This window comes from Phalacrocorax aristotelis, chromosome 2 (genome assembly GCF_949628215.1).
Source record: "Phalacrocorax aristotelis chromosome 2, bGulAri2.1, whole genome shotgun sequence".
Classification (NCBI taxonomy): Eukaryota; Metazoa; Chordata; class Aves; order Suliformes; family Phalacrocoracidae; genus Phalacrocorax; species Phalacrocorax aristotelis.
The window spans coordinates 165398771-165423187 of NC_134277.1; the positions used below are offsets into that span (position 1 = coordinate 165398771).

Here is a 24417-nt window from a genome sequence, read left to right on the forward strand (position 1 = left end):
GAAGACAAGTGGGAAGACAGAGGGTTTGCTATATCCTTGATCGAGCATGGTGCAAAAGACCCATCCATTAGAGCACTGCAGTGAAACAACGCAGTGATATTAGCAAGCCAGAGTGATTTCTCCAGCAAGCAACGGCTCGGCCGATACTCATACTCTTCTCTGAGATTGGGCTTTACTTTTTCTCTGTCTTTTTTTCCCTCCTCAAACCCAGCAAGCCTTCCAGAAGATGCTAATTGCTTCCACAGATAGCCTGAAGAAATGCGACTGAATGGATCAGCTGAAGCCACCGATCACAACAAACATCATTCTCGTTGACGGGGCCGCTGCTCCTGGCTTTCTGGCCAGCCTAAGACTCAGGGAATAAACAAGACCTTAAACAAAGCCAATAGAAGTATTCCAATAAGCATTAGCATGTTTGGATTAGTGTGTCAGGCCCCTGAAGGACACCATGGCAGAAGGGATGCTCAGCCCTGACAAGCACACACTCCATGCCTGCATACATGAATTATTAAACAAACTTCACCTCACAGGTCCCTCCAGTCAATCAATATGAACTGCATTACTGAATGTGTAACTATGGGCATAAAAACTTACTGTAAACACACAGCTGTCCTGTCCCCCCTCCAGGATTTTTCTTCCCTCTCCAAAAGTTTAGGAAACTTGTGCTTATAAATCCAGAGGCAAGATGCTCCAATCAGGATCTCAAGTCATAAGATAAACTTCATGCCTGTGGATATTTCAACCCAAATAAAAAATTATTTGCCCTCTGCAGGCTATGCTAACAGAATGTGAACTCGTCTTTCACTATCTCTAACTCTGCGGGAGGAAAGAGGCAAAATCATTGGTTTGTGTTTTGGGGGGAGGGAGGATGAATTTTGCTCTGTTGACTCAAAATGCCAATCTTTAACCTATTCAAATACCACATTTCATTTCCAATATGTGACAATGGCAAAAGAAGTAAAACCAAAATTAAAAAGCTAATTTTATGGCTAATATTAAGAGCAGAGATCTGCATATTTTTCATTGATTAAACTCAGAAAGGCTTCTGAAAAATTGGTAAAAGTACTGCTGTAATCATGGTGGTCCAAGAGCTGAAAAGGGAAGGATCACTTTATTCTATTTAGTTATTCCTCCTGCTGTCACCCACAAAAGAAAAAAAAAAACACATCAGTGTGAGTTCAGCATCTCCCAGATAAACGTCTTAGAATAAATTTATTAAAAGACCAAGCATGACTGTATTTTTACACACTGCAATAACGAGCTACATTTCTGCTAGTGTAAAATTTTGCTGCAAACAGAGTGCTTGCTGGAGGATGCAGTTGGCTTCCAAAATGGGAGCGTGCACTTTTCACCTGAGGCACCAAATTAAAAGGGGTGTATGGGGTGGGGAGAAGCCTTATCTTTACAATATCAAGACATTGGCAGAAGACAACAGTCATATCTCTCTTCACTCAGATCTGTGCTCTGAATGGCATAAAGACTGTGGGATGTTGCTGCAGACCCTGTTTCCTTGGAGTGAGCATGCAAGGATCTGTGTTCACACTGTGGTAAATAACTTCTGTCAGTCTCACTTCTGTGCCTGGCAAAATTATGGAGAAGATGATTCTGGGAGTTATTGAAAAACACCTGAAAGACAACGCAGTCATTGGTCCCAGCCAGCACGGGTACACGAGGGGAAAGTCCTGCCTAACAAATTTGATTTCCTTCGATGACAAGGTCACCCACCCAGCTGACCAAGGGAAGCCAGTCAATGTGATGGGTTTGGATTTCAGTAAAGCTTTCGATACCTTCTCTCAGAGTCTCCTCCTGGACAAATGCCCAGCACACAGCTGGACAAACACGTAATGCAGGGGGTGAGCGATGGGCTGATGGGTCGGGCTCAAAGGGTCACAGTAAATGGGGTTACATCGGGCTGGCGGCCAGTCACTGGTGGGGTTCTGCAGGGATCCATCTTGGGGCTGGTGCTCTTTAATCTCTTCATAAATGACTTGGATGCAGGACTGGAAGGAACACTGGTTCAGTTTGCTGATGACACAAAACTGGGAGGAGCTGTTGACACTCCCAAGGGCAGAGAGGCCCTGCAGAGGGGTCTGGACAGGCTGGAGAGCTGGGCTGTCACCAACTGTGTGAAGTTTAACAAGGACAAGTGCTGGGTTTTGCCCCTGGGGCACGGCAGCCCTGGCTGTACCAGGGAACCAGGAAACAGGGAACCAGGAGCCAGGAACCAGGGAATGAGACGCTGGGGAGCAGCGCTGCAGGGACCTGGGGGCTCTGGCTGACGGCAAGTTGAACGCGAGCCACCAGCGTGCCCTGGCAGCCCCGAGGGCCAGCTGTACCCTGGGGGGCACCGAGCCCTGCATCGCAGCTGGGCGAGGGGGGGATTGTCCAGCTCTGCCCCGCGCTGGGGCGGCCTCACCCCGAGTGCTGCGGGCAGCGTTGGGCGCTGCAGGACATTGGGGGTATAAAGCTACTGGAGAGTGTCCCGAGGAGGCCACGGAGTTGGGGAAGGGTTTAGAGGGGAAACTGTACGAGGAGCAGCTGGAGTCACTTGGTTTGCTCAGCTGGAGCAGAGGAGGCTGAGGGCAGCCTCACGGCGCTCTGCAGCCCCCTCCCAAGGGGAGGAGGAGGGGCAGGGCTGGTCTCTTCTCTCTGGTGACCAACGCCAGGCCCCGAGGGAATGGCAGGGAGATGTGCCAGGGGAGGGTTAGGCTGGGCATTAGGAGAAGGTCCTTCCCCCAGAGGGTGGTGGAGCCCTGGAACAGGCTCCCCAGGGAGGCATCACGGCACCAGCCTGGTGATATTCAAGAAGTACTTGGAAAATGTCCTCAGAGACCTGGTGTGAATTTGGGGTTGTCCTGTGCAGGGACAGGAGTTGGACTCGATGATCCTTGTGGGTCCTTCCAAATCAGGACATTCTATGATTATATGATGCTCTTCCTTACCTCCCCTGAAGATGTTACAGCCATATTGTTTAACCAGATGGACCTAAAGCTGATGGACAAATCTGAAAACTGGAGCTGGGAACAAGGATATGTAGGAAGGCTGGAGCTCCCATGCAACCCAGTTTTCACCTACAGAGACATCAGCAGTGAGTGGGCTCCTATGGTCTTGTTTCCTTGACTCACTATGACACTGAGGAGAGATCAGAAGTTGTGAGCTCATACATGAAAGCATGAAAAAATTACATAAGAAGCAGCAGCAGTAAGAGACCGTCAAGAGGAGAAAGCTGGTTATCCCCCAGATGCCACCTTTCCTTTTTCTCCATGCTTGCATCTCCTGGAGCATCCATCATTTGCCACAAATAACTAATCATTGCTTCATCACTTCGTGGCCTAAAATTCACAGCCTATTTCCAAAGGCTGATATTTTGAAGCGGGAAGACACTGTTGCTTTGGCCAAGGTTTCTGTCCATCTCAGACCTCTGGCAAGGGCAATTTGGGAGGAAAACACTGAAAAGAAAAACTTCTCTGACAGACTGATTTGTAGTGACCATTAGAAACTCTTCAGGCATGTGAAGGGATACTCCAAGGACCTCTCTAAGCAGGGAAAGTGGTCAAAAGCAGATGAATTTATCATCATTGGAGAGTTCTGCAGTTCATCACCAGCTTCAGTAATTTATCACAGATATGGCATATATCTGTTGCTCTGGGATTCTTAAGGGTGAGATCTGTCACATAAATATAGTTATTAATGCAGCAAGTGTAATACACAGTTAAATGCAAATGTTGCAATCTGGCAACCCATTTTCGCTGCCAAACCTAGAAAGTTTTTCATGTCAGAAATAGATGCCAGCTGCGATAAATGGAGGATAGATAAAGTTAATCCGATTGCTTTGAGTTGAACAGGGAAGGTATTACTTTGAAGGGTTTAACACATTAACAGAATCAAAATGACATTTCAAAATATTTATGGAAATGTGTTTTTTCTAAGCTTGTACAAGTAGTATAACAAAACCACATAAAATATTAATAAATCCTACCCCCTAATTAAACATGCTGACAATTAAAACTTGTGTCTGATTTACTTTAAAAAAATCTTCTTTCAGTAAATTATTACTTTAAAATATCTTTCTGCTCTAAATGAATCTGCATTCCAAAGGAATTAAAACCTTTTTAACAGAAGCTTTTTTAAAAAAATAAATTAAGCTCTACCTCCAACTTATCAAAGAAAAGGGTAAGATCAGAAAGGAAAAAAGAAACAATACACATAAATGATAAAAGCCTTTATTGTTTTATGCCAATTTAGAAAAGCTGAGGGGCAAGGATGTCCTAGGGTGCCACCAGGCCTACAGCTGCTGTTTCAGAAGTGACCGAACAGCAAGTCCTGTGCCAAAACTGCCAGCCCCACATATGTGTCTCAGACGCCTTGGGGCATTGCCATCGCCTCAAGCGTCATCAATCTTAGGACGAGCTGAAGCTTGACAGACACCATAGACTGAGCTCACATAGACACCTACCTTTAGGTGTCTTATCCATAACGAAGGTGTTATGAACACAGGCAAACACCATGGCTGGATGCAATCCATCGCAAACTTAATGACTATGTCCTGAACGCCAATGTGTTTCAAAAGTGCTTCTACAAATCCAGCAAACCACCTCAGACTGAGCCTGAGTGGACTGAAGTGCTCATTGCCATTCTTCGGTTGACTTTCACTGTTCAGAGAGGCTTCGAGCTTAGACAGGGATGCTGCTCTTCCCAAGAGCACCCCAAATAGGGCACCCCGCATACATTGCATTGGCTGTGCTTTGCCATAGATATGACTTGATTTCAGGGTTGTGTGATGTCAAAATAAACTGATGAAGTGATTTTACTCACCCTCAAAAAAATTCTCTGGTGATGTCGCAAATTGCCTGGGGAAGGGTCAGGAAGACGGAGTTCCTTCTAATCCCAGCCAAGAATATGTCAAACCTTATATGCATTTTGGCACAATTTGCATGCTTGGGGAAAACAGGTGCCCTGTAAGGTTACTGTTTGTCCAAAAGCCACGCATGAGCAACAATCCAAAAGCTGCACCTTTGGCCTCTTCCAGGACTGTTGCTTTTGTCTCACCCCAAAGCATCTCACACCTAAAACTGAGATTTCTGTTTGGAAAATACTTTGGAAATCTTTTGCAGTCCTGCAATGTAATCAGTTCTGCTGCATAGCCCCAGTAAAATCATTAAAGCATTATACATCAAAAACCATGCACTTTGTCCGTGTTTCCCTGACAGTGATCGCTTCATATATATATATATTTCTATATATATTTCATATATATTCACTAATACTGCTCAGGTGTGTCACCCAGGCTGTGGCCACAGGAATTCTCTGCCATGGACCATCTTAACTAGGATTCAAAGACAGGAGGATCTGTGTCCTTGTGGTTTCTCTGGTAGTGACCTTGTAGTGTCTGGATGTCTGATTTTTCCAAGGCAATAGAAGGGTGTTATGATATAGAGTGCTGACTATTGCCATATTACTTGTATCAGAAAAGGAGATTTATTTGATTCAGAGATTGATTTATTTGGTTGGACGTGATAATCATAGAGGTCTTTTCCAACCTTAATGATTCTATGATTTTCACACACTGTACAGATGTAGAGCTGATACCTCTACCAGTTGCAGAAAAAAAAATCCCTGCATGTTCTATGATGTGCACATTTTGTAAAAAATATATGTTAATGGGAGAAAGGAGGTGGAAGCCGAAATTTGAGCTTTTCCTCAAATCAGGAGAGATCAAAATATTTTGCAGTATGGACACACTCAAAAAACCTCATCAGTCTAAAAGCCATGAAAATATCCTTCTTATAACTCATCCCTAAACAGGCAAATTCTCTTGCTAGTGACTGGTAAAGGATCCAAAAATGCCACAGAGTGAAGACTCATGGGCTACATGCCAGACACCCTTCAAAAAGGGTGATAAGCTATGACTGCAACCCAATGCAATACTGTTCTTGACCTTGCACCTGCAGTGACTTAAGGCTAAATGTCCAATGAGGAGATATGCTGCTCACTGAGGTGAGCAATACAGGGAGCCTGGTTTGGAGAGCACGGATTGTTGCTGCGGTCAACCAGCCTCCACACAAAGGGCATCGAGAGCCCTTCTCAATGCTCGCTCTCATGACTTCGAGGTAGCCATCAAATGCACTTGCAGCCTGCACGACCACCTTTCTTTTCTTGAAGTCACAGTAAGATTGGGTCAGGTTGTCAAAAAACGCAAGACTTTTTTTCCCCTGAAGTTTTTAGGAAACTAAACTAAGTCTAAAACTTCCCTAAAAAAAAAAAGCTAGCTTTTTTCTTATTAAATTTTGTTCTCAGGAAAAAAAAAAACCAGCTGGTGGTACAAAGGGAAGCTTTATCTTCACGGTAACATTGAAAGGGTATGCCTCTGGACCCAAGCCTCTGTGTTCATCTGGGCAAAGGAATCCTTCACCCCTGATGTGTTGGGTCAGTGATGAACAAATGTGGGCAAGACTGATATGGGGGCGTGTATCATACTTCTCAGAAAGCATTGCCCAGGTTACAGGAATGCTTTCATTTCCAGCCTGTATTTTGAGGGTATTGGGAGACAAACTAGACATACCCAGTTACAAGAATAGAGACTGGTTTTCACTGTTTCTTAGAGACAGTGATTTATCTGGGCATTTAAGTTTATTTGCCTAAATTAAAAGCTAGTTACCTTCAGTGCCTAATGTCAGAGAAAGCCTTCATCCCAAATCCTCTGGCTAAGGAGGCAGATAAATTCCTTGGGAGCTTGGATTATTAAACCAAAGGTCAGGGAAGAAAAATAAAAACCAGTCGATTTTCCTTGCAACATATCAGTATTTAACAAGCTGTTTGTAGCCATGCATCACTGGAGAAAGCTGTCAGCGTTGCCTGCTGGCCCTAGCTCCTCAGCCCAGCTCCATGCACCTTTTTTCCTTTTGCTCCCATTCCCTTCCCAATTAATCCAGGGCCAGTTGCATCCAGCTGACTCCATCTAAAGCTTCTCAGGGGCATTTGCATTTCACTTGCCAGGACTTACAGTTCCAAGCACATAGCACAAAAGCTCTGGGAAGATCTTTGACCAAGATTATTCACTGTAGAGCCTCATATATACACTGTACTCACATCTGCAGCCAAGTCTGTCTCACTGACTAGAGGTGGCACTCCATTTGGGATGAACTCTCCCAAATTCACTTGCCACAGATACAATCCTTATTCTGAATGACTCAGCTATCAAAGGGAGAGAAACCGTTTCAGAAAAGGGAGTAGCCCAATTTGACAGTAAGAAGCCTGCCCTCATCTGATGACCTTACAAGTTCTGTGCATAAGAGGCAGAAAATCTGCACGAATTTGAAAAGGAGTCAGGCAACTCTGGGTTGTTGTTTTTTTTTTTCCTGTTTTAGCAGCACCTTGCAGCTAGGTAAGCAAATACTTCTGCAGTATACAGACTATGGCAGCTAAATGTCCCATGTGGCAGGACCGCTATTCACCATGAACCCCTATTCTCAAATATTCAGCCTCCCCTTGCCTGCCTAACAGTTTTAGGCAGAGTGATAGTCATGTAGTTAGTATGAAAGTAGAAAGTGTGGCAATTTTACTATTTAAATGCCCACATATACTATTGTTTTTCTAATAGCCAAGGCTATAAACCTACCAAATGTTCACTTATTGCTGCCCAACCATCTTCCAAGTTAGAGGATGTTCAAGGAGAAACATGCATCAACCTTTGAAGGAAAGGGGTCAAGTGGCAAAGGAGGAAGATTAAGCCATGATTTGCAGGTGGGGAAACAGAAAACGCTGCCCCAGAGGTCTCACCTGAAGAGCTGACCCTCTGCTTGTTCCTGAACATAGAGATATATGCAGCACTGCCAGCTCTTGTGATTCATGGCATACTGCTTTCTGCTGGTGCAGCTCTCACGAGAGACAGGCAGAGATGCTTGTAGAGCATTCAAGGCTGTTTGTCTGCATCTGGTAATGAAATCAGGGGCCGTGCAAAGGACACACCAGCATTAGGACAGGAGGACAGAATGAGAGGACTGAGGGAAAGACAGCTGTTGGTCCTTCTCTGCTTGGCACCCTGCGACTGTTCTCTCTGGAGATGCAGCAGGCCAAATGGGAGAAATCAGGACAGGCCGTCTGCTAGAGCATGGGGAGAGGGGATGGACCAGGAGGGTGGAAAGAGACAGCTGGAGGAATTCTGGGGCTGATGACAGGGGCAGGGAAGCACAGTTAAAATAAAAATAAGCTGTATTTAGCTATCTGGACAATTAATGATAATTCCAAGATCAAAAATAATTATTGCAATTAGTGCATTACGCATCTATTTATGTAACTGCTCAGGAAAGAAGAAAATTATCTAGCCGTGTTTTTGAAGTGCTCTGAAGAGTCAAGGAATTGATTCTTAAATAAATAAATAAAAACAGTTTAGGAGTGCATGTACAATAGTTGCTCTGCGTGACAGAAAGGCTTTCCTGGGTTAAGGATCTCCACCAGTTACTGGGGTGTTTTATACTACCAATAATTTTGCACATGTAAACATCCTTCCTGATTACATCAGTCTCCACAGGCTGACTTTTTACGCTTACATCCTGTCCAATATCCTAAATTTAGGTCCAAATCTTCTGACTATTATTACTATTACTATTTTTAATCCTCAAGTTTGCAAAACAGAGCATATGTGAATTAGGGCAGATCTGATGCATTGATGAAAGCAATGGATTGGAGAGAGAAGGAGAGAGACTGAAAACCAGTCTGAGAGTTTATATTGCATTGAGAAGGTCAGTCAAGTCCATCAGGCAAATTACAGTGTATAAAGCCAACATAAAAAAATAGAAACCAAATTCTCCCCTTTGTTCACAGCTGAATCTCAGCAGGGACCGCAGTCATGTACACGAAACTAGAGCCACATCCTAAGCACTTGATTTTTGCATGCAAGCTGCATTAAGGGAAGCAGCTTTAATAAATTGTGCTACATTTGGAAAAGCCATTTTAATTCTCTAATTAGCATGCGCACAATGAAAACTAACTATGCGTGTTTGTGTATACACACATCTAGAAGAGGGAGTTTAATGAACCGTATCTATTGCATGTGAAACTGAACTCTGTGATGCAGGTTTCAACACCACAACGCGCTTTTCCACCTATAAAATATCTTTTTGCTCCTTCTCTCTTTTTCTTTTTTTCTCTTGCATCCATGGTCTTTGGCAACGTGGGGGCAGGAGGGGGAGGAGAAAGCTACACAAGCATCCCACTCTGGCTTCAAATTAAAAATAAAAATAAATAAATAAAGGAAGAAAGAAAGAAAGAAAGAAAGTCTAACAACAAAAAAACACCAGCGAAAAATAACATCACATACACAACTACAGAAAACCCTCTTTCACTGTGGGCTATCATTTTCTGTTATCTACCTACCATTCTCTGCCACCTGAAACCAGCACAAGCAAAGCTTTATATGATCAATACACATCCTACTACCATTAATCACCGACAGAAAGGAACAAAATTAAGTAAGCCTGACAAAAATGTGTCCAGCTATAAAAAAAGGACAGAAGAAAGGGTGAGGATAGATGAGGAAAAAAATGAAAAGGCTGGGACAAAGGGAGATCTGCAGCAATTCAAAACAAACTCACAGTCCATCCTGCAGCTCTTGAGTATTATTTGAGGTCCCCAGAGATCGAAGGCTTCGTTCCAGAGAGGTCACTGTCAGCAGCAGAGAAAGAAAAGATAAAGAAGCAGTACACTTTTTCAGAGAAAAAAAAAAATTCAATTTTTGTTCATTTGTTTGTCTTTTAATTTATTTTCTTTCAACACAACACAATGAAGGAGTGCTGGGGTAGGTATCTCATGAGACAAAGGGGACATCTGGCAATCTCCATTACACCAAAATGGATAAATTGGATGCTTTGAATGCAGAAAATGTGAATCTACTTTGCCATGTGCCATGACATGACAGGGCATGACCGCTTGTAACAGCAAGAAAAACCATTATCTCGTGGACCTTGCACAGATCTCTGCCTCTGCCAGCCCCAAACTTTCTAAGTCCTCATGTTACAGCAACTGTATGAAATTCCCAGGGCTGGAGGCATTTGTGCTTTCTGCCAGGAGACCCAGGCGGCACTGCTGGGAGTGGGAAACCACTGCTTATCCTCCTCAGGACCATCTCCAGCTGGAAACGCGCCCTCAATGAAGAGGCAAGAAATGGCAAAATAACTATTCATTGCTCTGAATAGTGATTAAGAGGCAGGCAGACCATTCTGATAGCTTCTATCTCATTGTTCAAGACTTTAATGCTCCAAACCTTTTCTATGTTTTGTCTCAGGTAAAATGGGGTGCTTCTCTGTGATCACCTCCTTTGTTTGAGCTAGAGATCTTCTTGGGTGTTTCCATCAGGGGAGGAGAATACCCTAAGAGCAGTTGGAAGCTGGAAACGTGGTTTGTTTTGCAATACACAGCGACTTCAGAATTAAGAAATATATATGTTTGCATGTGGATGCATGTATAAAAAAGTGGCAGAAATCTAGGAGTACTGTTGCCTTTTTACACCCTTGAATGTTCACTGGCTCAAATTCACTCTCAAATTAACAGCAGGTTGCTACTTTTGGACTTAGCGTATCAAGTATGCAAAGTACTTCAAGACCTTCCACAATGGAAAATGCTAAATAAATTACAATCCTAGTATTTATATGTGGGATTTTCTCAGGACGCTTCCAGTCGTAAAAACTCATAACTCACTATCAGTCACACTTCAATATTTAAGGAGAGGAAAAAAGAACAGATTAGAAACATGGCTCAATTATTTCCATAGAAATTCAAGAAATCCTCCATTTTAATGACTGCAGATTTGGACTCGGCCTGTAACTTCAAACAAGTCACTTTAATATTTTTCCACTGACAGACAAAATCTTCTGTTTTGGACTTCTCTGGGTTGACACCAAAAGCCACCAAATGGCATAAAAAGTAACTAAAGTGCCTGGACAACAGGAGTATTCAAAACAAGCTTGAATACCACCATATATTTCCACCCTGCTTCCTAGATCTCATAACATATTTTAATGTAGAGTTTGGCGATTCAGTAAGACAAAGCCTCAAGGAATTGTCTGTAACTGAGCTAATAATTATTATCCTTTGCTGGATGTTCAGTGTTTTAAAGAATAAATTGAGAGTTTTCACTAATAACCATTTGCTTCTCTAGAACAGCATTGATCCTGCAGAGATCTCACAGATATTATAATTCCCTCTCTTCCCGCCTTTGCTATCCTAAAACATTGATGTCCCATGCAATCTATATACTGCCTGTTTCAAAGACAAATTCTGCATCATCTAAAAATACTCCTGGGCCCATCAACCCTTCAGGAAAAAGCAGAGCATGGTCCTTGGAGAACAGACAGCAAGTCCGAGTAGAGAAAGCACTTGTGCGGATATTGAATTTCTGAGAACGTGTTAATGTCATGTATGCAACTCCAGAAGGGAAAACAGCAGCTACAGCATCCAGGCACTTTTCTAACCTGAGCTGCAAAATCAGAAGAATTCAAAGTGAAAGCTACTCTGCCAGCATCTTCCTAGAAATGAAGATGAGCTTCATAAAAGACAGATCTGATACACACATGGTTCTCTGCAAAAACCATGCAGACCTTTGCTCCTGCCTGGTCTGGAGAAGAACGGAGTAGGAAGCAGTTTTCCTGTTGCACAAAAATGTTCAAGACTTCACTTTTCACACTGAGGCAAATTCAAGAGCTTTCACATCTGTAAAATGTTTTGGGAAAAGACACATACATGCAAAAGAACCTGAGACAGGAATGCAAGAGAAGAGCAAAACATTTGTCAGTCAGTGAGAAAATGACTCAGATTTAAGACCCTATCCTAAAATTTCATGTAATATTTTAATTTGAGCATACTATTTATACACTTACATAAAGGCCAGTTAACCGAAAAGGACAAGATACACGCTCCAGAAGAGCCAAAGGTTGGCATTTGATATGGATCTTAGCTGGGAAACAGCAGAACTGAGACTCACACTTGGAATCTCCTGGATCTTGGGTGGACTGAACTATTTTGAGATGGATCTAACTTGATTTGGCCAAGAATAGCTCTATCAAAATCTGTGCAGTTCCTGTGCTGGATATGGAAAATCCCCCTCAATTTACCAGTTCTGGCCACGCAAGCAGTGACTCTGTCAAAGGAGCAACATGTCAAGTTGTGCTGGAGATACTGTGAGGCCAGAGTTAAAACGGACATCTTACTTTAAAAGCCTTGTGCAGTTAATTTTTAAAAGGCATAGACTACTTTTCCAGGATGAGGCACATTCAGAAGAGAACACTACTGTTAGAGCTGCACTGATTTACATAACCTGAGAGTTTGGCACCAGTTGTCTATGCCGCTGCAATCCTTAAAATCAATGGGGGATAAGAAACCATCCTGAGATGGCAGTGGAGACTTTAGCACACCTGGGGAGTGCTGAAAAATCCTTTGCTCAGCCTCTCAGATCAAGGTAATGGGACTGCGCATGACACCAACCTGTTACAGGGAGTCATTAATGAGCAAGTAACGGGAATTAGAGAGGGAAGAGACTCATTAGAGCACTCAGGTTCTCCGTCTGGCCAGAACAGGTCTGATTCCTCCAGTATATCCTCCACTGATCCACCCTTTAGACATGATGCACCAAACCAACCCCTTTTACGAGTGTTATTTATTTTACTTATAAATAAGGCATTTACTGAGAGGCAGCTAAAAGCCATACTTTGAAATAAACGCAAAACCTTCATAAAAATCAGTAGGGAAAAAAGCCATCAATAAGACAAATTCAGCCAGTACTTGATCTTATTTTTGTTGGGTTTTTCTTTTTTCCTGAGAGGAAAAAAGAACTAAAAAAAGAAAACCTCATAAAATTCACATAAGTCAAAGCACTATCAGACAAACTTCCCCATGCTCAACAGGGGCTGCGCCCAAAGAATTAGAGAGAAAGAAAGCAGATGCAAAGAATAGGAAAAAGTTCTCTCTACCCCTCAACATTTCTGTAAGAGATGGGATTAAAAAAAAAGAAGTCTGTAAGCTTATGACCTGGCCAGAGAGTGACCCAGCAGCTCATAAACAGAACCAGCTATCCTGGCTAAGATTTTTATTCAACAGATGAGGAAGATTTCCATTTTCATAGCAGAAAAAAGGGAGCAGGAGGCACTTATATGTGAAATCAGCCAAGATCAGCCCAGAGCTACAAAGATACCCCTTGGTCAAGAGGCAAGTCCTGAATGGCCCAAGAATTTAAATCACCCCAAAGGCTCAGACTTCTGCAAAAAGTAAGGAGAGCAAAGAGGGACAAATTATGCAATGTTTATTATTTCTGTAGTGTTACCAATAAAAATCAATGATGCTTTAAAATCCCAGTACAAAGTTGACGTATCGTTTCATTAAAACTAGTCATTCTCCAAAGACAGAAAATATATAGCCAAGACTTCCCACAACCTGTTTTTTTGGGAATTCAGACAACCAGAGGTATGGCATGGGGAGCTCACAACACCTTTAGCATTCCAAGAAGGAGATGCATAGTTTGGTCTCCAAACACAACAGAGAACCTGTAAAACCCCAAAGACTCTGAGGTAAGGCAGGAAAAGAAGGAAAAGGGCAGCAGCTGTGATCGGGTTTATGCAACCCTGAAGGACGTTCAACACACCATGCCCAGCACAACAGGAGTGCAAACCATCATCTGGTGAACATCTGCAATGCAGCTGTTCATTCCTTGCTCGGCCGCCTGTGTGGTGCTACAAAAACAACAGCACTGATTTCTGCTACATGCTCTGAGATGGAGCTTGCTGGGTTTCCTGAAGAGACCATATGGTACAGCTCTACTGGGCAGAAGGGATCATGGGCATCGTTTCCCATTTTATAATCCTGCAAAGTTCTTTACCTGCCGTGGATTAGGTCTGCAAAATCTTAGCAGTACACTCGGCATCCCTCTCCTGAAAAGCTGTACCCACTTTTGGGGAAAAGGCTATGAAGAAGCCACACACAAAATGAATGAAACTGCCTTTAAGCAGGCAAAAAATAATATGGGTGGTGAAGAGAGCAACAACAGTGAAGTATCTTATGGGCATTTCTTCAACCTAAAAGCACTTTAAAAAGCATTATAAATTCATAGATTCATAGACTTTAAAGGCCATAGATTTCATAGAACAGATTCATAGATTTTAAAGGCCAGAGAGAGCAATTCTGATTATCCAATCTGATTTCCTATCATAAAATTTTGTCCCATCACTCCTACATCAAGACCATACACTGTAGCTGGACTAAAGTGTATCTTATAAAAGACATTCGAATCCTGATTTAAAGGTTCAAAGCAATGCCAAATCCATCACATTCCCCTCAATAAGCAGTTCTAATGGCTACTTATCCTCATACAGAAAGATTGAATTTGTCCAGCTTTGACTCCTATCTCCTGATCTCGTTATGTGCAAGAATGTTAGATTAATGAGCCCTATGCTATCTATTTGATGTCTTTCTTCCCAGAGAAAGACAATCAAGTCCTCTTAGATGTCTCAAACAAAAGTTCAGATAGCATGTATTTTAAAGTCTGGCTTGCAGCCCCAAAAACAGTTGTTGTAACTCTTCCCTGTACCCTCTCCAATTTTGCAAAATAGTTTTAAGTACAGGCACTGTCATTACCTGTTTCACAGAGTACTCAATATAGGCAGCTCTTAACAGAAAGCACATCATCATGCACTCTATACCATCTCAAGAGGAGAAACAAAGACCACCAGAAATTGCTCAAAACCTAACTGAGTGGATTAATGCAATTCTAACAAAGAATAAGGAGGAGTGGGCCAGCAAGAATCTTATGAAGTTCAACAAGGAAAAGTGTAGGATCATGCACCTGGGAAAACATAATCCGGGAGTGCAGCACAGACTGGGATCCACCCGGCTGGAGAGCAGCTCTGTGGAAAGGGACCTGGGGGTCCTGGTGGACAGAAAGCTCAACATGAGCCAACAGTGGCTGCTGCGGCCAAGAAGGCCAACAGGGTGCTGGGTTGCATCAAAAAGGGCATCGCCAGCAGAGAGAAAGAAGTCATTATCCCGCTCTACTCAGCGCTTGTCAGGCCACACCTGGAGCGCTGTGTGCAGTTCTGGTCCCCGCTGTACAAAAAGGATGTGGACAGGCTGGAAGGGGTCCAGAGAAGGGCCACCAAGATGATCAGAGGACTGGGAAGCTGCCGTATGAGGATAGGCTGGGAGAACTGGGTTTGTTCAGCCTTGAGAAAAGGAGGCTCAGAGGGGATCTCATAGCCACGTACCAGTACTTGAGGAGCAGCTACAAAGAAGATGGAGACTCCCTTTTTACACAGAGTCACATGGAGAGGACAAGGGGGAATGGGCACAAATTGCTCTTGGGGAGATTCCGATTGGACACAAAGGGGAAATTTTTCACAGTGAGGACAGTCACCATTGGAACAATCTCCCCAGGGAAGGGGTTGACTCGGCCACGCTGGACACTTTCAAGAGTCGTCTGGACAGGGTGCTGGGCCATCTTGTCTAGACTCTGATCTTCCTAGAAAGGTTGGACTAGATGATCCCTGAGGTCCCTTCCAACCTGGGATTCTGTGATTCTGTGATTCTGTAATAAAAATAGAAATTTGATCGTGGCATTTCAAAAAAGATGCACAGCTATCTTCAGGGTTTCTTGGGAGAAATTCCTCTACAGCAGGACTTGTGATTACAGCACAGAAACATATCAAGTCAGCTCTAACCTGGCCAGTTTGGGTATTAATAGCACACACAGACTCGCGAGCAGGTTGCTACGCTTCACACCGATCCCTTGATTCAGTAGCAGAAGTGCTACTACTGTTTATCACTAACATTGTCAAGGTAAAACTATTAGCACTGAAGCAACCAAGACTGATGCTAATACAGGTAATTCTGTGTTCTATAATACGTTTATGCACCTATCTGTAAGCAAAGTACCAGTGGTCACAGCTCGGGGGTTTCAAGGTGCCATAGTGACCACAAGCCCAGGTCACAGCATTGGAGTTTTCTCAAGGAAAAGCTCAGGAAAAAGGGCCTGGGAGTCCTGGTGGACACCAGTTTGAACATGAGCCAGCAACGTACCCTTGCTGCAGACAAGGTGAATGGCATCCTCAGCTGCATTAGGTAAGCATTGCCTGAAGATAAGGGAGGTGATCCTTCCCGACTACTCAGCACTATTAAGGCCACACCTGAAGTACCGTGTCCAGTTTTGGGCTCCTCAGTACAAACAAGACATGGACACACTGGAGAGAGTCCAGCAAAGGGCCACGAAGATGATTAAGGGTCTGGAGCTTCTCTCCCATGAGGAAAGGCTGAGACGGCTGGGACTGTTGAGCCTGGAGAAGAGAAGGCTGAGGGGGGAGCTTACTAATGTCTATAAATACCTGAAAGGAGGGAACAAAGAGGATGGAGCCAGGCTCTTTTCAGTGGTTCCCAGTGACAGGACCAGATGCAATGGGCATAAACTGAAGTGTGAGAGGTTCCCTCTGAACACCAGGAAACCCTTTTCTACTGTGAAGGTGACTGAGCAGTGGCACAGGTTGCCCAGGGAGGTTGTGGAGTCTCCATCCTTGGAGACATTCAGATGCAGTCTGGATGGTCCTGGGCAACCAGCTCTAAGTGGCCCTTCATGAGCAAAGGAGTTGGAGCAGATGACCTCCAGAGGTCCCTTACAACTTCAACCATTCTCTGATTCTACGAACTTCTCCACCTTCTGCAGCACATGGCTGTCCTTCACCCCAACCACCATCAACCCCACCTCTGCTCTCCAGTATCCCAGTGGACAAGTATCACCGGCAACAAAAAGGCAACTTCCAATGGCTGAATTTCTCAGATTCTGCTCTGTGAAGAAAACTGTCGAACTTGTGGTATCCAAGCAGTTTGCCAAAAAACGATGAATAACAAGTGCTTTAAACAACTGTTTGTATGCATCTATCAGTTGTGCCTCTAAAAAATAACAAAAAATAAACAAACATGAAATGTTCATTTCCCATTTTGCTTTTGACCCACTTGGAATCACCTTGTATGTGCAGTAACTGAGGTTCTGACAAACTACTGAAGAATCATAGTCTCGTGCAGGTTGGAGGGGACCTCTGGAGGTCTCTAGCCCAACCTTCTGCTCAGAGGAGGTCCAATTAAGAGCAAGTTGTTCAGGGTCTTGTCCAGCTCTGAAAAAAATCTTTAAGGATGGAGATCCCACAGCCTCCTGGGCTTTTGCTGCACTCGTTGACCACCATGATGGTCAGAACCTTTTTCCTCATATTGAGTTGGAGTGTCTTCTGTTTCAGATGCTCTTTGTCTCTTGTCCTTCCACCATGCACATCTGAGAGGCTATGGCTCCACCTACCCTACAGTCTCCCATTAGGTAATTACAGACAAGAATATAATTTCTGTTAATTCATGTTCAACTTGTGGTTGACCAGTACACCCAGGCCTTTTCTTCAAAATACCTTTATAGCCAGCCAGGGCCCATCCTGTCCTCTTGCATAGGGTTATTCCATCCCAAGGCACAAAAGAAACTGTAAATAATTATTTTCCTTCTGATTTTACAGCAAGCTGGACACTTGAATAACTTCATGGAGCCTACCCAGAGCCTGCATTGGTTTCAAACCTTCACCTTCTGGGATAGTGGAGAGCAGCAACAAGGTTCACAGTGCTTTGGGCAAGGTACATCCATGTTGCAGAGGTCCTAAACTCAAGGTGATAATTGTCAAAAGTAAACTCAAACCTACCAATCCCTTGTAGTCATAGAAAAAATAGCGCTTGAATTTTCCTGGCAGATGGAGCATACACAATTCCTCTAAAGAAGAGACAACTGTGTTTTAGAATGTTTACTTCCCATTCTTCTAGCAAGGATTTCTTGCTACAAGGACTGGGGCCTTACCCCTGGGACACATGGGGGAATAATTACAGACTTAAGGAGGCACTAAGATCCTTTCTTTACACCTAGGCCAGCCCCCTCTGTCACCCAATCCCCATAGACACAAAACAGTGCAGACAGAGAAGCCTTTCAGATGATTCAGAAGCAATTTCAAGGTCCACCATAAAATCAGCACCCAGTAATTTTAGATCCTTGTCTGACACTAGTGAATTTTAGAACTGGGATACCACGACGTTAACTATCATTCAGCACTGTTAGTTTATATCCATCTGCAAAACACATCCCCCCAACCCAACAAAACTGATGAGCCACAGCACATCTCCAAAGGAGGGAAGCACTCTGATTCTCTAGGTTCTGGGGAGACATGAGCAGGAATAGCATCTCCGCTCCATCTACAGGGTGAAGAAGAACAGAAGAATTTTGGTGTTGGTGTTTTTATACGGGAGATCGATGTTTTGCAAGCTCATATGACAGGCTCTGAACACAGTATTGTTGCAACACATTAGAAAATGAGTCTGGCTTGTTCCACCTTTCTGCGCTCTAACACCCTATTGTAACAGATGACACAATTAAAAATAGAAAAGGATGTGGTCTCAGCAAGGATTGGAATATATCTGTGCCTGTTTAATGGAACATATGGTGGAATATTTTTACATCTTATAAAGAATTGTGTATTGGACATGTGCTGGTGCTCATGAGATGCAGCAGCAGAAAACCTGCATTAATATTTGCTCCCTGACAACAGCAGCTGCCATACACCGTGTACACACACACACACGAGTCATCAGCAGGACAGCACACAATTGACCAGGAAACCCTTCATTATACGCACCATTAGAGTTAATTCGGAAGACGTTGGCTGAAGTCTCCTGAAAAAGTTCCTGTAGTTCACTGGGATCAATCTGCGTGGCTGTGAAGACAAAAAGGGAGAAGATATATTAATACCGGAGACCACCGATCACTTTGAAAGGGGATCACCTCCCAGCAGAAGGGGGATGCAGGTTCCTCCTCACTGCAGAAATTTAGCCCAAGTAGGTGGTCTGATGTAGCCTTACACAATGTGTGATCACGCAACTTGCACTGGACAGGCAAATACCAAGCACCATCAGGACAGTAAAGACGCTGCTTCAGCACAGCGGATACGGCCCACGTGGATTGAGACAGCATTTGTGGGGATTAGTAGCAATTGGAATGCAAATGATGTCTCCTCATTTATCAAGTGGGAGTATCAGAGCCACGAATGAACGAGAAACGGCAGGCACAATGGCATGGTTAACCATCACTTTCCAGAGCAGGAGGGCACACGAGCAGGTCTTGCCTTCAGAAAATGGGAGGAAGCAGTGGGCAGAGTGCAACTGCTCCATGGGCTCAAAGCTTTTGGGGCAGGAGGGAGATGGGAGCCCTGATGGGTCCTCCACACATTCATCTTCCATCCCCCAGGAGAGGCTCCCCTTCCGCCTCTTTCTTCCTGATAGTCCAACTGCAAGGGTCAGTGAGCCAGTGCCAAGAATTGCTGTTGCTGCTGCCCAGGCGACTTCTTTCAGCTTCATTCCCAAGGTCCCACTTTGGCCAAGGTACCCAAATCTGCCCTACAAGAACACTGAAGCGAGGGTTTGAATGTTTGGGGGTTGAGGGGTGAGGGTGTGTGTGTTGTTATCTTCATTTCCCAACTTTAAACCCCCTGAAACTATGCCAAGCTCCTCCACAGCTTCAGCATCCCCAGAGAAGGAGCAACATGAGGTTGGACTGGGTTATATTACAGAAAAAGGATACATCATTTAAATAAGGTTTAAACAGGGGTTTGGGTTTTGACTGGTAATAGTCACCAGAGAAACACTCATTTATACCTATGCCTTTGGCACCAGCTTTATGGCAGCAGCTTTACAGCAGTTTTTCCGATGGTTTAGTCCTATTCTGCCTCCCACCTGGGTCGTTTTGCAGGTTTTCCAGAAGCTGCTCTATGTGAAACTTTGGTCAAGTCCAAAAACACTTGCAGTGCTTGTCCACCCGACATACTACAGCGAATTCAAACAGCCACTGCTATTAGCAAGCTGTTCCTCTGAGCCAAAGCATTACAGAAACTTGAACAGGAGCTGAAATTCGTATTCTCAAGTCAGCAGACTGAAACTAACTACACCATATTCTGCATCCCTTAACCAGAAAACATCATGTGCCCAACCTACATTTGGAAGAGCAGAAAGTCAGCGATGGAGCAAGGCAAAAACCATGAATATTGAACAAAAGGAGAAGCCTGCTTGATGCACTGCTCAGGTTGGTCCTGAGGATGCACCTTCTGGTGCTTGGGGACAAGCTCCACATCCAAACAGTGCAATCAGGGGATTTTTTCGCTGCTTCTCACACATCTCACCTGCAGCAACACTCACGTGAGACGATTCAGCACTGTACCAGCCATAAATAAATTCTTGGATCAGGCTGTCAGGCTGACAGAAATCCAGGGCATTAAATGGTGTTTAACCCAAATGCACAGGGGTTCATTGCTAGAATTCTTCCCACTCTTTTCCTGCAGTTCCTCCTAAATCAGCTGTCCCTGACAATCCTTTCCTTTGCTTTATATACGTGGCTATATAACACAAGAAATTAGCTTGGGCTTACCTGTCCCCCAGGAATTTCACTTGTTACTAACAAGATCCAGCTTTCACGAAATCACTGACAAAATAGCAGCACAGCATAAGACATTTAGATCTTTACAGACTACACTGGCCCCAGTTTAGAGAGGTTTTTCTTGGGTTTTCAGCATGCTGACATGCTCTGGGATAGTAATATGGGAGGATGGGTCAGCCAGGACATGGCTTCAGCTTGGCTAAATTTCCAATTGTGTGTGCAGAGTGGATGGGTGCGGTTTTTGTTGGGGAGAGAAAGGTTTGTTTACCTGTTTATTTCCTTTCTATCCATAGAAACACTGACTTTGCCTCAACACATTTTTAGCCTGGCCCAGTGATCCTGAGTGCACACGCACTTCAGTACTTTGCTGAACAAAGCTCCAGATGAACCATGATGGCAACCAAAACAAGGGTTGGAAACGCCTTCAAGTCCTCAATTATAAGCACCCAGCTAGGAACAGGATTGCATTAAACCCCCAAAATAATACGCACTGCAGACTTCAACGTGTTCCCACATGGGGGTACTCCTGCTGATTCACAGCATCCAGCGGGTACCACTGGGGAGTCATTTAAAATGCCAAAATCACCCCAAAAACAAAGATGAAATACCTCAAATATTGCAAAAGGCAGAAGAAGCACCAACTTCATTGCACAGACTGTGCACGCCTGCCTTTTGGAGCCCCTGCAACACCATGAGATAGAAACAATGAGCATCACTGTGTATACAGAGTTGGTCCGTAAAGTTAAAAAGCTAGCCAGAAATCCATGTGCTAATTTAGGAGGGTTGGATTTATCCAACCTCCCCTGCGTGGCCATGGGGAGACCAATTTTCTCACCCTGTACCATGTTTCCCTAATGGAAAAGAAGCAAAATACAACAGGACAACGTGTGAGGATCATACTCTGAAGACATAAAAGTACCTAACCTTTTAAATCTCAGCATATTTATTTTAACCAAATGCAAGAGGACTGTGAGATGATCAACTCACCCTTGAAGGCCTGAAATCAGAATCCATAAATACCTAATAAAGAGCACCACAACAACCCCATAGCTCAAACAAGTGCAAATCAAGTAAAAAAAAAAAACAAAGGCAGATGCAACCTTGGCCAGAATTTTGCAAACAATTACTTTGAAAATGCAATGCTCAGAGAACGGCTTATCTGAGAGAACTGCATTGAATCTGGCTTGCAGTTTCCTGCCCCTGGGCTTTTATTTCATGTTACAGCATGCTGCCAGTTCTGGTTTTATTTTATTTTTGTTTTAGAAAAGAAAAGAAAATAGTAACAAGGAGCTTGTTTTAACTGCTCCAATTTTGAGCTTCCACACATCAAGCAGAAATGTTGTAACTATTCATGGAGGATTCAGCAGTTCAAGCAGACAAGCAAAACAATTTAAAAACAGCAGCAGAAAGCAAAGCAAAAATGCATCTGTACTGCCAAGCTAAGTGAAGACATACCAAGACTGCAAAAGAAAGTAAATGCAAAGTACATTTGTGTCTAATAAAAAATTAAACGTCTTTGACTACATAAAGCGAGTGCTAAAATATTATGATTCCCCAAGAGGGAATATGAGGTTGCTGATATCCAGTAACTACTTTGCATACCCCACTGCTATCAGAGTTCAGGGCTGCAGCTGGGGAAAGGTGACTCTTACTCTCACTGTCAATCCTGAGAAGGGGCTTTGGTGGATACATTACAGAATCCTACGTGAAAATCACTTCTCCTCCACTTCCTTAACTAGATATTTCCAAAGCATTTTTATAGTTTCCAGCTATTTTCCCTGTTTGCTTTCCAGCAGAATCCCCTTGGCAGGAAACAGGACAACCCAACTTCCCCCACTGTCAGCTCAACCTCCTCCCCACCTAGCAAGTGGTGACGACCTGTTATATTTATTGCAACTGCTAAAGCAGCAGCAATCAACACTGGCATTTCTGGTATTTTCCTCCTGTTTCTTAATTCTTCTGTCTTTGGCCTGAAAAGCTACAGGTAGGTGCAGCGAATGGAAAGGGTACACATCTGCTAAAGCAAAGTGTGTTTATATGCTCCCTGGCCACATGCAATAGGAGACCTCAGCCATGAATGTTAACTTAATGTGAATGTGCAGCTTGAGATAGAGCCACTGCCTGGTAATCCACCTTGCTGCACGCCTGGAAATGCATTTATTGGCTTTTCGTTTTGTTGTTGTTGTTGTCTGTGTGCTTATTTATTGCATCAACAATCTCTTTCCTTCGCAAGAAAAATAGTTGCATCTCATTATGTGATAACCGCATGTGCAGAGTACGAGATATTCCTTGTCCAATGATGCTGATGGTGCACTGAGGAGGGACAGAGAGGGAGAAGGAGTGGATGTCATCAAAGCCAAACAGTCCCTTTCACCAGACTTTGCTGCCTTCTCCCTGCTGTTAAGCCTTCCCACCTTGTCATCCCAGCAAACTGCCTCAAACAAACCTTGAAGGGAATATGTCCAGTAGTAAATAAAACTGAGCGAGGGAACAAACCATATTTTATTGTTACCTGGCTGCTTGGCTCTGTATTGCCAAAAGAAAATCAGGAGCTGTTCCAGGCATAGTTTATCCCAGAAACTGCTTCCTCTAGGCAAAAATCAGTGAGAATGCATGAGGATTAAATCCAGACATGCAACACCATCTCATACCCTTCTGCAGTGCAGAGATGGCTTCCTGACCATGGTGCTACCATAGCACTCTGGACTAGCACCAAAAGAAGAAAAGGGAAAAAAAAAAGGGAAACTGACTCATAGAACCATTTGAGTTCAAAAAGACCCTTAAGATCATCAAGTTCAACCGTAAACCAAACACTGCCAAGTCCACCAGTAAGCGATGTCCCCAAGTTCCATGCCTACACATCTTTTAAACACCTCCAGGGCTGGTGACTCAACCACATCCCTGGGCAGCCTGTTCCAGTGTTTGATGACCCTTTCAGTGAAGAAATTTTTCCTAATATCCAGTCTAAACCTCCCCTGGTGCAACTTGAGGCTGTTTCCTCTTGTCCTGTCACTTGTTACTTTGGAGAAGAGACTGACACTCACCCTGTTACAACGTCCTTTCAGGTAGTTGTAGAGAGCAGTTGAGCACCTTACAGATCCATACAAGCCTCACACATGATTTTTGCAGCTATTATTCCAGTGGAGACTCAGAGTGCTTTTTTTCCATGTTTCAATACAGTTATAATCTCTAATTCATCACACCTCTGTCTACAGGAGACGCTCAGGATGAGGACTGGCCAGCGGAGGGATGTGGTGTCAGTGCCTGGAGCAAAATATAACCCGGGAGCTCATGGTCTGCTTCCCTCATCCTGCTCAGGAGGCAGACAATGCTGCTGATGCACGTGGGCATCCCTGGGGCTCTCAGGCACTATGACAATCAATTATTAGCTCCAACCACCACCGGCAACAGTCACGGTGGGGGAAGGAGAAATCTGAGCGAGCTGGCAAGTAGAAATGTCTTTCAGTTCTTCTTCAAGACAAACCAAATGTGAAACCTGAGCAGGCTCACAAGGCCTTGTCTTTAGTGATCTGGATATACTTAAAGTCCGAATGGAATAGCTAGAGGTCCAGGACAACAGGCATGGTAAATGTATTTACAGGAATGCCATTTTAGTTAATGTTACTGAAAACTGACTGTGTTCCCCATGTTAATCTTCCTTGCCTATTAATTAGTTTACACTAATTTGAAGCTCCTGGTAGCTTTTCTGCAGCCAGGTGAAGCCAATTGCCTCCCTGAACTCAATTTTGTAGCAAACCCAAAATAACTCAAAAGTTGCAGAAAAGCAGAGGCAACAATTGCAATAACTCCAATAAAATGGGAAAGAGGAAGACTAGGAGAAGCATCCAGTCTTTCTATTTACAGTACTTAACGTGGCTGTATTAAAGCAGCTCAACACCTCGGAATTACATTGCATTTTTCCCCAATGCACCACTGAGAGC

General features: G+C 43.8%; 1 protein-coding gene across 9 annotated transcripts in view; it reads right to left on the reverse strand.

Moving 5' to 3' along the window:
• TSNARE1 (t-SNARE domain containing 1) overlaps positions 1-24417 on the reverse strand; it is a 510738-nt gene that overhangs the window by 318203 nt on the left and 168118 nt on the right. For all 9 annotated transcript variants that reach the window (XR_012659332.1, XM_075085935.1, XM_075085934.1 and 6 more), the window contains 2 exons: positions 18687-18764; positions 9594-9663 (listed from right to left, as the gene is read on the reverse strand). Coding sequence is in view for 8 of the 9 variants with exons in the window: in XM_075085935.1 (XP_074942036.1) it covers positions 9594-9663; positions 18687-18764 (148 nt within the window). In the remaining variant the exon portion in view is untranslated. The remainder of the gene's footprint in view (positions 1-9593; positions 9664-18686; positions 18765-24417) is intronic.